At 46.4% G+C, this 14125-nt stretch overlaps 1 protein-coding gene across 5 annotated transcripts in view; it reads right to left on the bottom strand.

Annotated features, from left to right (window-relative positions):
* Positions 1–416: 416 nt before the first annotated feature.
* Positions 417–14125, bottom strand: part of Cacna1e (calcium voltage-gated channel subunit alpha1 E) — a 471717-nt gene continuing 458008 nt past the window's right edge. For 4 of the 5 annotated variants that reach the window (XM_087906403.1, XM_085688095.2, XM_085688094.2 and 1 more), the window contains 4 exons: positions 12810–12938; positions 11618–11798; positions 9959–10149; positions 417–8646 (listed from right to left, as the gene is read on the bottom strand). In XM_087906403.1, the coding sequence (XP_087762529.1) occupies positions 8104–8646; positions 9959–10149; positions 11618–11798; positions 12810–12938 (1044 nt within the window). In that variant the 3' untranslated portion in view covers positions 417–8103. The remainder of the gene's footprint in view (positions 8647–9958; positions 10150–11617; positions 11799–12809; positions 12939–14125) is intronic. The other variant, XM_085688101.2, reaches the window with a different exon arrangement.

Here is a 14125-nt window from a genome sequence, read left to right as displayed (position 1 = left end):
GGAGGCTCCTTAGGCTTGCAGAGCCAGAGGTTCCATGCAGTGGCCTCTGCTCTGCAAAACACTTCTGTGATAGAACATTCCCCACTCTAGAAATTTGATTCATTTTTGGTTTGTTTGTTTTTATTCATTTGTTTTTTCCTTTTTAAAAAAATTATTTTCAGGGGATCAGGGAATGTAGAGCAATTCATTTATTTTCTTGTGAGGCAAAGGTCATTTTTAATAAAAAGGAAATCTTCCAGGAGCATAATATCCTGGGAACTTTGAGAATATCTTGGAGGTACTCACAACTGGGCTAAGCAGACCCTGACTTACCATGGCCACTGGCCCTCTGTCCCACCTCCCTATGCCCTGGCCAGGCTTCGTCACAGGGCAACTTCATCAGCAGAAGCAAAGACAAGTGAGGGGAACCAGGCCGATTCATTCTTTACAACAAGGTTTTATTTACTTTTCCTTGACCACCCCCCCAACAATAAAGTTGTTCATCTTTCTTTTATTTTTAATGGTTTTCCCTTTGGATCCAAACGAGCGTTTATATTACAGGATGTCCACCTGACCAACATGCACTGCTGAGCTCCGGCGTTAGGTGAGACGCACCGATACTCTGGGTGGGCCAGCTTTGCCTGCTGTTCCATCACCACTGCTGCACGAGTGTCAGGCTGATACACCCCAGGGAATGCTGCCCTTAACAGGGCATCTCATGGGTGTGGCTCACAAATGTCTGAAAATGTGGGTGGCAGCATTTTTTACAACCTGAGGCAGAGCACCCATTTTCCCTCTTGCTCCCATCCTCCATGCTCATCTTCTAAGATAAAATCGAGGCCTATCCTCGAGTCCCAAAGGACAGAGGGGATGACCTAGACACTGTGTCATCCCCTTCTCACATGCTGGCCTTTGAGGTTAGTACCAGTGAACCTTGCCATTTGAAATCTACCCTTGATAAAACACCTCCTGCCCCAGTCATGGACTCTTTCCCCCTCCCATGGCACATATGCCACTAGGAAGGGTAATATACATCCTCTCCAAAACTGACATCACTATATGAGTTACTGAAGATATAGATTGTCTTTGGGCTGCTTTTTCCTTCATCTTCCCAGTCCGGAATCTACTAATCCTGAGGATTCAAATCAGTTTATCAAGAAGCAAGCCCTGTGAATCCAATATCATGCTAAAGAGTTTACCCCAAATCTAAGTAAAGAGTAGGATCCAAAGTCAGACACCTTTAAACCTGTCCTCCTCTGGGACTCTGTTCTGTCTCCAGATCAACATTGTCTTTGTTCAATAGCATGTCTCTGTGTACTCACTCATCCCAGGTATGAAACGTCACAGATACTTGGTGCATTAAGTGTTTCTCCTCTGCTGTTTTTTTTTTTTTTTTTTTTTGGGTGAATTCCAAATCTTGGACTCAGTGTGAGTGGACTTGGCCTGCCTTCTAAAGTTACCAAGAGGGAAGTGCCTCTGCAATTGCAGCACTTAGGGTGGCTTTGTAGAAATTTTGGATTGTTCACAAAACACCAGGATAGAAAAACATTGACTGAAGTTCAACCTGCCAACTAAGTGTACGTCCCTAGTGCAGCCATTAAAACACAATGCCTGTGTTTTCACTAAACCCGCTGGGATCTGCCTAATGGTCTGTAACTTCATATCAAATGTAACTAAGACCAGAACTACTGTGTACTTTAATTGGCAGTTAGGTTACATTATTTAGCCCTCATTTCATATCACCGTTATTTTAAAAATTAATGGCACTTGGACACGTTAAAGTGTTTTTCTTGCTCATCTCATAAATATCCTTGATAGACTTGCTTTGAGCATTGGTTCTTGGGCAATATAGGCCATTGCTTAGAAGAAATCAGAATGCTGAAAAGAAAACAACCAAGTCAGCAAATCAGGTCCAAGTTAGACACAGGAGATGACGTCTCTGTCTTAGTATGGGGGACACCATCTGAGGGATCCAAAGAGGAAGTAGTGGAACTATTTGGCCCAAGTTCAAATCTTTCCTTCACAGAATATAGAGAGCAACCTATTCTTTTCTCTGGAAAACTTGCAGGAATAAAAGAGAGAGAGAGAGAAAGAAATAAGATTCATCCAGATTTCTAATCCAGGCTCAGGCAGATGCCTAGGCAAAGGTGTTAGTGTATGGTTATTTGCTCTCTGACTTAGGTGTCCACAGAGAAGATGACAATAGGAAGTTTGTTGAAGGAAAACTCAGTGTTCTTAATTAATGAAAACAGCCTGAATTTCAAAAAACTGAGTGCTAATATGAAAAGGAAATACGAAAAGTAGAAGGACAAGAGTAAAGCAAATCTTAGTCTAAGTTCCCGTTAAGATGGAGGTTTTCTTAAAAAGACTAAATGCTTATGGGAAATGCCAAGAAGTTCCCGAGTCCTTGGTGGAATACAATGAGTGAAGATTTTTCCAGATTGACTTGCGAAGACTTAAGTGCTTTATGCATTATTAACTTACAAGCACTTGACACACGCGTGAACTAGCCAAGTATCAGAATTTCAATTTTCCTAACAAGGAGATGAAAATAGATGCAATATCCCTGCTGAAGGCACAAATGAGTTGTGAAGCCTGGATAGAACTCATTATATTTAGCTTCCTGTGATAGTCATTTATCAAATTGCTATATTGTTTTAAAATTATCTTCCCATTGAGGAATGCATTTTGTATTTATTGGTTAAAGATGTTCTGAAAAAAATCTCTATCTTATAGTTTCCTTGACTTTGATTGATTTAGTGGGGAAAGCGGGCTTTTCGTAAATGTATGCTATATTTTTAGACCTTTGAAAGGTCTTCTAGGCAGAATATGCAGAATCAAGAGTTCAAGGCCACTTAACAAGACAGAAGAATTTGGGGGCCGGACTACAAATGGGAGGAGGCAGTAACTTCAGATTTTTGACTCAATTATCATAGCATTAATTTGACAGCAATTAATTGTAGAAAAGGAGCAGATTCAGAACACTGTAGAACACTGTCCTAGAGTGGGCCTGGTACAAAATACGTAGACAATCAATCGAACAAAAACTACCAAACAGGTAAAACTAAACATTAATCTCAATACTTCGTTCTACTTTATCTACCCAATTTTTTCAAAGCTTCATAAACAAGAAATTGAAACTCAAGAATGTATTTACATAGTAGTAGCATGGCTTATCACAAAGTTTCTTTTTGCATCTAGAGGGTCAGGACACTAACCCTCCAATACATAACATGATAGGAGTGTGTGGGTGGAAAGAAACCTATTAAAAATAGAAGAGGTGCAGACCTTACCAGACTTTGCTGAGAGCCCCCATTAACTGAGATGACGTGAACTAGGCCCTTGGGATAGGTTGGAACAATCTGTGAGTCTGTTAATTCTTGGTGTGGTGTGACCTCTCTGGGAGACACACAACATAGGCCAAATCAGTTATGGAGGGGGAATACACCAACAAAGATTCAAGGAAAGGAAAAGATGACTGCCGGAAAGCAACTAGACTTTTTTTTCAGACCTTCCCCCCATGCAGTATATCTCTGCACTATGGGGGTAGCCTGTGGCAGATGAAAAAAATGCCTTAGCAGTCTTTGGCTAGTGGAGAAGGTATCAGCTGCTGCTCTGTTTGGGACAGGCCCGGCTAGGATGTTCTGGATGGAAAGGAAAAACTGCAAAAAAACGATTGGTGCAGACAGCACTAAATAACATGGCGCTGCCTTTGATCACACTCATGGACAGTTAGGTCATAACCCCTAAGTTAATTTTGTTTAGGTTTTGTTAAAAGAAGACTATGTAGAGATATTTAGAGAGAAGTCATCTGGACTGGATTCCTTAGGGGTTCTTGTCTAGTGTCAATCCGTCATGCTGTGACTGGCCACTTTCCAGGGACCACCTGACCCTCTCCTGCTTGCATGCCTGCCTCAAAGTATTCCCCTGCTCCTCCTGGACAGCATATAATGCTCTCAGGACCAGAAGGGCCCATAGGCCGGGTGGGATGAAGAGTCCTTCTCAAGGAATGGGCTGCTTTGCTTCACTAGCCTCCGGTCTTGGGGCTGGTATTTCAAAACATAACAAACATGACACTGTTGTAATATAAATGCTGTGGAAGTTCTTCCAGGTCTCAGAAAATCTCCCCATGCCAGGAGACAGTCTGATTCCCTTTCGCTGTCCCTAACTTTTCCAATGTTCTGAGCTGAGGAACAAAGTTCCCAACTTCTCCCTGCTCCACCCACCTAAATACTCTACCCATAAATGAAATACACCTTACAGGTCTCAGAAAGAGATGTAATGAAAAACTGAGATTGCTTGACTAGTTTGTTCTTCAATGGCAAAGAGACCTGATTGCTCTCTAGTGAGCTTTCATGAAGTGCACGGACATTGGATGCACACTTTACACTTCTTTTGAAATGGTCTGGTGAGGATCACCTGGCGAGGATCACCTGGCGAGGATCACCTGGCAATCTCCACACATTGCTTCATTAGAAGGCACATTCCCTAACAGCATGGCGGAGACAGCGAATCCATCATATAAGCTTGGATTTGATCATCTCAGGATGTGCTAACGTGCAGCAAAACAGAGACTGGGAAGGGAATCCCAGAGGACACTCCAGTTCACACCTAGCCTCTGTGGTGGTAGAGGAGGCATGGATACAGGTGGGAAGGGGAGACATCGACCAGAGATTGGAATGTGGGGTATCTCTGCCTGGGCCTCAGAGTGAAGGGAGCAACACATTCGGAACATCTGGTTCTGATGACATCTAGCCTTGGTGCCCTCAGTATGGGGAACAAGCAGGAAGAAGTCGTGAGGTCTGCTGTAAAATAGATTCCTCAGTCATAAGTGTGGTATGCCCCCTCCCGTGGGAAACTGTCATATTGGCTCCTGTGGAGCCTTGTGGATACTAGAGGGTGCCCTAGTATCAGGCAGGTGATTTTCCTGACACACAGGGCACCATGCTGAAGCCTGCTGTCCTCTCTTGTGATGGGATGGTCGGGATGTGTCAAACTCTCTGGAACCTTAAGCAAAAAGGCTTCCCCAAACACAAATGCAGTTACAGTACCTCCCTGCCTGGCTTCTTTTCTTCTTGTAATGTCCTCTCCTCTTCCCTATCTTGTTTCAAGGCAATGAGAATTAATGTTTTGCTAAGGTGATGAGATATTTGACTTAAGAATTCTGCAAGAAGACTTTCTGCACCCAGATAACCATGCTATTTACCAGAAGATGCAAAGAGAAGCGTGGACTCTGAGTAAGCAGATTTCTTTTATAGAAAGAGTTAGACTCTGATCCATAGCAGGGAAGCCCTGGTTGGCTACAAGAGAGAAGGTTGACATTTGAGTTTATCAGGAGGCGTAGGAAACCAGAGATGACGATGGCAATGAGTTTGTGGCTTAACAAAAATTCTTTTATGTCCTGGTCTTAATGAAGGGTAAGTATTGTCCAAGGGAAAAGAAACCCAAGGGAGGATGAATAAATAAGTATGCTTATGATTTCATCAGTGCTAGAAAAAGAAAACCATGTGGTCAGTCAAGTGACCACATCTACAGTACTTATCACTTTAAATGCTTCATTTAGTGTGTGTGTGTGTGTGTGTGTGTGTGTGTGTGTGTGTGTGTGAGTGCGTGCATGCGTACGCACACACCTGCGTGTGTGTTCAAGGAGTTCGGGAGCATGGGAAGATTCAGGCATAGTAAGTTTAATGAGAATGTTATTATCTGCAGGCAAATTCCATAGCTGGTCACTGTGCTGCCAGCCCACAGTTCTCCCACTACAGAGATGGCAATGACATATCTCCGCAATCGAATTTCTCCAGACACCATCCAACAGGCTTGCTGGCTCAGGATGGTCATCCTGTTGCAGGCTTTCCCCTAAGGAAAAGCTGCATGTCCAAGGTAGAGGAAAGCAATGTTGTGCACACAAGGAGGCCCATAGCAGCACTTTGGCATGAAATGAGGCTGAGCAAAGAAAACCTTTAAAACAACACAAGGCCCAGCGTTGTTCTTATGTAACAATCTCCTCTGTTAGGATTATGCTCATATTCTCAGCGGCCCCTGAGCACACACGTGCTGCGAGGGAGAGGAAATGAAGCGATGGCGGCGGAAGAGGATCTGAGAGTCGGCAGGCCTGACGTCTGCCTCGTCGGTCACCTGTCCTGGGACCACTTTGGTTTGGGGCTACCTTGGTTCGTGAAGCTCCATCAATACGCAAAAGAGAAGGTGGCACTGTGGCAGGTGACTGCCGCCACACGGGGGAACTTGGCTTTTCAGAGCTGATGCCGTGCCTGCCTCAGGCCAGGGTTAGGCAGAATGGGACAGAAGGATAGAAAGGAAACCCCGGAGGAGAAGCTCCTGCTGAGAGAGAAGGACCACTCCTCCACAAGAGTCCCAGAGGACTCTGCCAAGGCTGGAAGAGGATAGAAAACCAATCCACTGAGTGCAGTATGAAGTCCTTGAGTCTCACTGGAGAGGGTCAGGTGAAGACGCAAGAGAGGGCAGTCCCGCCCAACACCTGGCTCCAAGGCATCTGTTCACCTCTGATGATACCGGAGAGAGGCCGAAGGGTGATGAGTCCCACAGAATGGAGCTCTCTGCTGCATCACTTATGGATGTGACTAAGGAAGGCTCCTATTTTCCCTCAGTGCTTCTGCTTTGGGGGACTAGGAATGACTTTGTGGCCTGAGGCTGTCTTCTACCCAATTTTTACTCTGGGGAAGGGATGAGGCCCAGCCCTGGCCCAGGGAACATTCAGAGAAAGTCGGGGCCCCATCAGAGCCTATTTTTACTAAAAACAGCCCAGGTCAAAACTGAGGTATGGTTACTAATCACCTTAAAGCATCCTTATCAACCCATTCTCCAAACCCCAAACCAGCCACACAAGCTTCAGGCTCAAGGGTTTCTCCTCACAAGGGGTCCTCAGGATGACTTCCTTAGGGACCATTCTCTGGAAGTCACTACACAGTGGTCTCCTTGGATATGTGTTCACTGTCCACTTGGGGAACTGGCAGAGAGCACTTAGCTGTTGATACTTGACTATTCTGGGCTTGGCTTAGCAGTAGCCTTGCTGCTTGACAGAGGCCTGCTGCCTCCAGCCCACTGTGGTCACAGCCTTGTCACCAGTACCGAGTTCCTCCTGTGATTGTTGGAAAATTGAGTCTGCCTAGAGTTCCCTTAGGTCTCCTTCTCTGCCTTGTCCCTACCGTTGGGGATCCCCTCTGACTAGAATCTAAAGAGCCAGGCTGAGAACTGCATGGGGTTCCCACACAGTGGCTGAACCCTACTGGGGTCGGTGCCCTGGCTATTGGAGTTAATATTACCTTTACCAGAGCTACAGGCACCTTTGGGGGCCCTAGGGAACCTCAGTATCTAGCCTATCTACCACAGCACCTACTGTGTGGGTAACAGACCTCAGGGTCTACTACCGTACCCACCAGCATCTCCAACTCTGTTTCTTTGGCCCTCGCCTTCATGGTATGGGCTGCTGTGCTATGGCTTTTCTCACCCAGACCAGCCCTTGCTGCTGTTGCCACAGCACCTTGGGCCCTTCTACTCTGGCCCTTCTCTCCCTCCCTCCCTTCTCCCGTCAGCATCCAGTGCTCCTGACTTGGCGTGTATCTCTTTGGGGGAAGCAAGCCCCAAGAACAATGCATGAGATGCTGCCGGAGTTGCCCTGGGGGCAGCCAAAGCACAAGAACTGGCACGGAGTTTCTCCTCCCACTGTCTCCACTCTTCCCGTGGTGAGATGCCAGGAAGTCTTCCCAGCTGCTCAGGGCAGTGAGCTTAGACACAGGCCAGCCAGATCCTGCTGCAGCTTATAGAAAAGTGGGAAGGGGTAAGGGAAGCCAAGCCACCTTTGTGTCCCTTCTCCCATGAGAATAACCCCCCACATCCCTGTATTTTCTTTCCCCAGCAAAGAGGCAGGACTATGGCAGTGCCCATCTTGCAAAGGGAAATAATGCAAATTGGTGGGTTTGACTGGTTTTCCATCTGTCTTTTACTTCCTCTTCTCAGAGGATGCATGGCGTCCTTTCTCCATCTTCCTTCTCCCTCTTCCTCCCCCCCGGGCCGCACTGGCTTCCCAATTTGGTCTTGGTTTTCTCCCTGTGAGAGAAGAGCATGCATCGGAGGGGATGGCAGCCTCTAGCACTTATCATCTTCTTCCGTATCACTCAGGAGGTCACTGACAGCTCCACACATCATGCCAGGCCCAGGCCCCCCACGCCTCCGCCGCCGATAGTGCCCATTAGGCATCTGCCAGCTGTGCCGCAGGGGTGGGGCAGAGCCGATGGTGTTGGAGCGGCCCAAGCTAGTAGCCACGGCTGCCTCAAAGGTGAGTGTCTCCTCCTCGCCACAGTCTGAGGCGTGGGAGTCTTCGTGGAGGGCCAGATAGGGCTCGGAGATGTAGTGCTGTGGGGAAGAGTGCTGGCCCTGCTGGGGGTGCAAGGAATTGGAAGACTCGGTCAGGCAAGCGCTGTTGCTCTCCAGGGCTTGAGAGGCCAGCGGGGATCCACCCTCACTTCCATCAGGAGGTGGAGAGATGCCCCCAGTGTGTCTCATCAGGGAGCTGTAGGAGAGGAGGGGCCGAGGCTTTGGTGGCACAGGTGGGAGCTGGCGACGACTTCGTCTTGGGGTGCTGGTGTCAGAGATGGAGGGAATGGAGCTCTCGCTCAGGGAACCAGTGCCCTGCAGCGCGGGAGAAACATGACAGATTAGACGAGGCATGGAGGTGCCTCCACGTGGGGCCCTCTTGAAGTCCCAACCTTTCCTGCAGAAAACTCTCGAGTCTCCGGAGGAGGTCTAAGAGGTAGGCCCCTGGACTACTTGTACCCTTCAAGGACTCGGGGTTCAGGTCAATAGTGAATGAAAGACATCTAGACCACAGCATTTCGACTTCTGCAGTATAGACTAATCTCTGGAACCCAACCACCGAGGCAGTCTTAGAAGGGCAGGGCTGTGGTTAAACGTCAGCATTTATTTGAACTTACAGCTGTGACCATAACACCCAGGTGGCTAACCAGGAAATGGAAACTCTGTATAGGAAGGGCACACAGGAATACCTTAAAATCCTAAGCAAAACAATGCTTGGATTTGCTCTCTGGGAAACTGTTCTGGAAAATGAGTTCTAAGGAAAAGCAAATTCCTTTCCTTCTTACTTCTCCGTCAGCAGTGGCTTGCTGCCCTTGGCTTCCACTCTCCACATTGTCTGTTGTCTCAACCCTTAGCTGCCTTCCTTACCTATTCCCTGTTAATAGTAGCCAAGCCCAGGGTTGGCAAATGGATTCCAACACTGGACTCTCAAGGTGTGTGGGGCCTGCGAGAATCTTCTGAGGTGGAGTCCTTCCAAGTGTGGAATTCTAGCTTTGACTTTTAAGCCAGTCTCCTTGGATTCCTTAAAGTCCCAGGAATCTGCTGTGCTAGCAAACTGACAGGGCTGGCTCAGCAGCGATACTATTTGGAAGCTACCATTCCCTAGGCGAGCTTCTCTATGTCTCCGAATTACCATTTCTAAATGAGTCTCCCCTCTGAACTCCAGGAATCCCCCCCTCCAGAGCTAGGGCTGGGACAAAAATACAAAGAATACTGTCCCACAGCTGGTGTTTCCTAGGCATGGGGAGCTGAGACACGCTCCTTCTCTTGATAAGGCTGCACAATAGGTGAGCGAAGTTGAGCTGTCTGCCTTCCAAATCCTGACCTGAGAGATGAATCGTCACTACAGTTACTAAACTTTTTGGCTGAAGGACCATCTTTATTTTGTTAAGTCTAGCTAAATTTGCATATCCTGATTCTGAGGACAGGCATGAATTGACTTTCATAGGGGGAAATCTTGCTTCTTGTGAGTTCCTGTCACCTCTGAATCTCTAAGCCCAGAACAGACAGCCTCTGTGTACAGTGGTTATTTCTGGTTAAACATCAGTCTCTGAGCTCCAAGAGGCCTTCCTAGTACAGAACCCTCTCCTCCCTGACCCTGCTAGAGGCTCAACTCCTCCATGTTCACCTGTCTGTTGGGGGTCTGTGATCTTCCCTCGCTGGGTGACCTGGACTGGCGACGTTCCGGGGACTCCCAGTCAGCCTGGGTCCCTCGCTCCTCAGAATTGCAGCGGGAGACGTCAGGGGAGAGAAGATGCTTTCTCTCTTTGGATCGGCCTCTCTCCCTGCCTCCCGAACGGTGAGTGTCAGACTTGTGGCCTGTGGAAGGTGACAAGAAAACAGCCAGTGCTTATTGTTTAGCTCACTCCGGCTGGTGACTCAACTCCAGGTTGGGAACCGTGCCACTGTGAACTGATCGTGTCCCTTAAAATTCAGGACTGAATCCTAACCGCCAGGAGAATGGGAACAAACAGGCTTTGGGAGGTAACCAGTTCAGGAAAGCAGGGCTCTTGTGGAATAAGCGCCCAGAGACACTTGGCTTCCCGTCCCTGCTGTCTACCCTGTGAGAATCTGATGGGAAGATAGCCACCTGTAAGCCAGGAAAAGAGTCCCCACCAGACACTGCTCTCATCTTGATCTTAGATTTCCTGACTTCCTGAACTGACTGAAGTAGCCTGGCTTCTTCGGGCAGATCAACAGATGACTTGGCAGGGAATGAAAGGGAAACGGGAAAGAAAGGGTGGAAAAGTCCTCTTTCGTGAGCAAGAAAGTCCCCAAGGTATCGCTGAGAAGACATGCATCCATGAGTATAGTTTGTTTTCTCAGCTCCCTTTTATGCCAGCTACAGTAAACAGTGTCTCTGCCAATAATATCAACGGAGCTCAGAGATTATCTGTATCCCACACCAGGAAGGGAATTGAGAAGGTTCTGTGAGGGAAATGCTGGCCCGTCTAATAGAACGGTAGGATGAGAACCCTGGAATTTAATGTCAAGGATCTCCATTCTAGTCTTAATGCTGCCATATACTAGCTCTCTTCAAGTTTAATTCCTACACCTAGTGAAGTAGGCAGAATGAGACGAATGGTTTCTTAACATTTTAAAAATCAGTAAAGCACACAGAGGGGTTTTAAACAATACCCAGTACCTAAACAATTCCAGACAATACTACGGAGAACACTGAAGCTGGCAGCGGCAGAGCTCAGCACCTTTGGCAGATAGGGGTGGGGCTTGAGGACTAGGGCGAGTGTGGCTTCTACTATATTCCTATGGAATCTGGATCATTTTGTAGAAGGTTAATTGGAAACCTAGATCAGTCACATTGGCGTTTGTCTAGGGTGTGCCGCAGGATGACAACTCAGAGGTAGCAATGCACTTTGGCAAGGAGCATCGCCTTTCATTTTGTGTGTCCATGGGGTGGGCTCAGGTGTGTCACAATGTGCATGTGGAGGTCTGAGGAACTGGTCTTAGGTCTGCGCTGGGTCTGAGACAGTGTTTCTCTACTGTTGGCAGCTGCCCACTCCAGAACAGCAGGAGCCACCTTGCCAGAGGAACCCGAGATGGCAGATTTGCACTGCAGGGCCCCGGTTTTCTGTAAGGTCTAGGGATTTGAACGCCTGTTCTCACACTTGTACAGCAAGTTCTTCACACATGAGCCAGCCAGTCAGTCCTTACTTAAACCCTGGTTTTTATCTAAACCATGTTCCAGTCATTTCTGATCCTTGAAAAAAGAAAGTTAAGTCCATCAGTTGCCAAGTAAAGAGACAGATGCTAAAGGTGACCCTCTCACCAGAGTCAGAATTCAGGCGGTGGGCTGACAGCCGTAGGGAGGAATGGTAGCTTCTGCGCCGTGACTTGTAGGTATTTTCACTGCTACGCTCCATGGAGAACTCCTCCAACCATGAGGAATTTGAACGCTTATCTCGAATTGTAGAAAATGAGCGTCGCATAGAACTAGGGTCTGTTACCACCTAGAAAGAAAAAAAAAATCCAGAGGAACACAAGTCTGGATTAATAATTGGAAGAGTCTGAAAATCCTGAGATGGGACTGATGCTTTTAGGAACTGTGAACTCTATGACCTCTGGAAAAACTGTCACCTCCCTTGAATCTGCCTTGCAAAATCCTTGGCTATAAAGGAAGACGAGTCCTGTATCAGCTACAGTCACTGAGAGTGGCCTCACTTGTCTCCTTGTTTTCATGAATAAAAGCAGATGAGTCTACTAACTGCAGAATATGGGCAGGCACTGTGCAAATGTCTCTTAGAACTATATTCTACAGGGGCTTAGTCACTTTGGACCAGGTGATAGCGATTGTCCAAAGGCTATATTCTGAGGGAAACATGGTTTTTTTCTTTCGTTATTTATTCAACAGATAAGGTTCTGTCCTATAGCCCCCTAGCGTAGGAAAGCTTGTAACCTAACCATTAAGAAAGAACCACCCTCCTGCCATGACCCCTCTCCCCAGCCTCCCATACCCCCCTCCAATTTTAGAATGCCACAAGTGTTAGAACAGATCCACAAAAACTTCTTGTCTCTGTCAAAACTTCATGTAAGACAGACAAAGAAGCCAAGGAAACAGACAAAGAAATGAGGCGTGGCCTGTACTGGATAAGACAGTCCTGACACAGAGCGGTGAGGACAAATAACTCAGATGTGCTGAAGGGACTGGGGAAGAGGTAAAAAAAAGGGATGGGAAAATACATAGAGAAAAATGCTGGTTGCTTGGCTGCTTGGGTTCTGAGAATGCTTAGCCCAGTGCAGAGAAGTTAATACTATTTTATTGACTAGACTTTTGAAGGCAGGGACTTTCTACAAACACCATATAGAGAAGACTTTATCAGAGCTAGTCCATGAGTTGAGTTTTGCGTGTAGGCAAGGGGTAGAGGAGAAGTCCAGGGCTTACCTGAAAATATCAGGTATTTCATAACCCACCTAATTAAAGCCTGGGATGCCACTGCAGGTGTGTGGTCTTTGAGTTTTACCTGGGGGTCCATAGTCAGTCGTGGCATAGAGGATGCCCTCCCAGATCCCGCATGCTTCTGGGTGTCCGGAGGAAGGTAGATGCCTTGGTTAGAGGACTGCACACTTTTTAATTCACTAACCTCTGGCTCCTGGAAATAAACACACAGCCAAGCTTGTGGGACTTGGTTCCATCCCATTGTCTCGCACCTCCAGGGGATGATTCAGCCCCCGTGGTAAGAATAATTTTTAGAAGGGAGACTGATGCTGAGGAGGCCCTCATTGTAGGTGGACATATATATTTATGTGCGTGTGTGTGCCTGATTGTACATGTATGATGCCAGAGGCTCTAAGTGGAATGATGGGGTGAAGGCCATCTTTGAAAGAGAATTTCAGGTAGTTCAGCTTTATCAAGCAAACAAACATTTATGCTTACTGGATGCTTTATATATGCAAATTATATTTTTGTAGTTGTTTTTATTGTCTTTGTTCTTTCAAGAATCCTTTTATCTTGTATAGGAATTAGGATTTGACAGAAAGTTGTCCAGTGTCTAAGAGCAAATATGTTATGAATTAATTCATGTATATAACTTCTGAGTTTTATAATTAAAGCCACCGAGAATGTCGTGAATAAGCATCTCTCAGTGTTCTACTAACTAGTTCAGGTCAATAGAAAGGTAATGTAAACCATGTCTATGGTTAGATATGTAATGTAGAATATCTTTCCATTATGTATCTTATTTAAGTTCATATATCCAAATATTATCACACCAACACATAAAAATTCATTTTTATAATTAGTACATTTCATTTGTAGTACATTTCATTTGTACTCATATTTCAATTGTTCATCAGCCATGTGGCTGTTATTGTATTAAAATATGCCCCTCCAAAGTGTTACAAGGTTGGATAGGAAAGTGTTAATTTTCTGTCTAATGCCTTTGTCATTTTCCTGGTTAAAGAACATGAGTTTGCCATAAAGATAATTTGTGTCACTGTATAAATTCTGGAACTTCTTGGAGATGCTTACATGAACCATGCAGAGATCAAAGAACATCTTTGACACCTGGAGATTATTCTAGGAAAATGTCATTTTATATTTGCATACCCATAGTTTACAGTATAAATACCTAAGTAGGTCAGCACCCAAAGGAAGGGAAACCTAGAGTGACCAGCCAACATTATGGCTACTGGTGTGGCTGGGAAGCAGGACCTCTTCAGGGCGTGTGAGGGGCCACAGCATTTGTAGTACGTGTGATAACGTGGCACACAGTCCAACTTCAAACAGATGCAGTAATGACATTGAAGTCTACAGGTGCCAGAGGCAGTGAGACACACT

This window comes from Myodes glareolus, chromosome 5 (assembly GCF_982192425.1).
Source record: "Myodes glareolus chromosome 5, mMyoGla1.1, whole genome shotgun sequence".
Taxonomy (NCBI): Eukaryota; Metazoa; Chordata; class Mammalia; order Rodentia; family Cricetidae; genus Myodes; species Myodes glareolus.
Note: the sequence above shows the minus strand (reverse complement) of the source record. Positions and strands in the feature narration are given on the sequence as shown.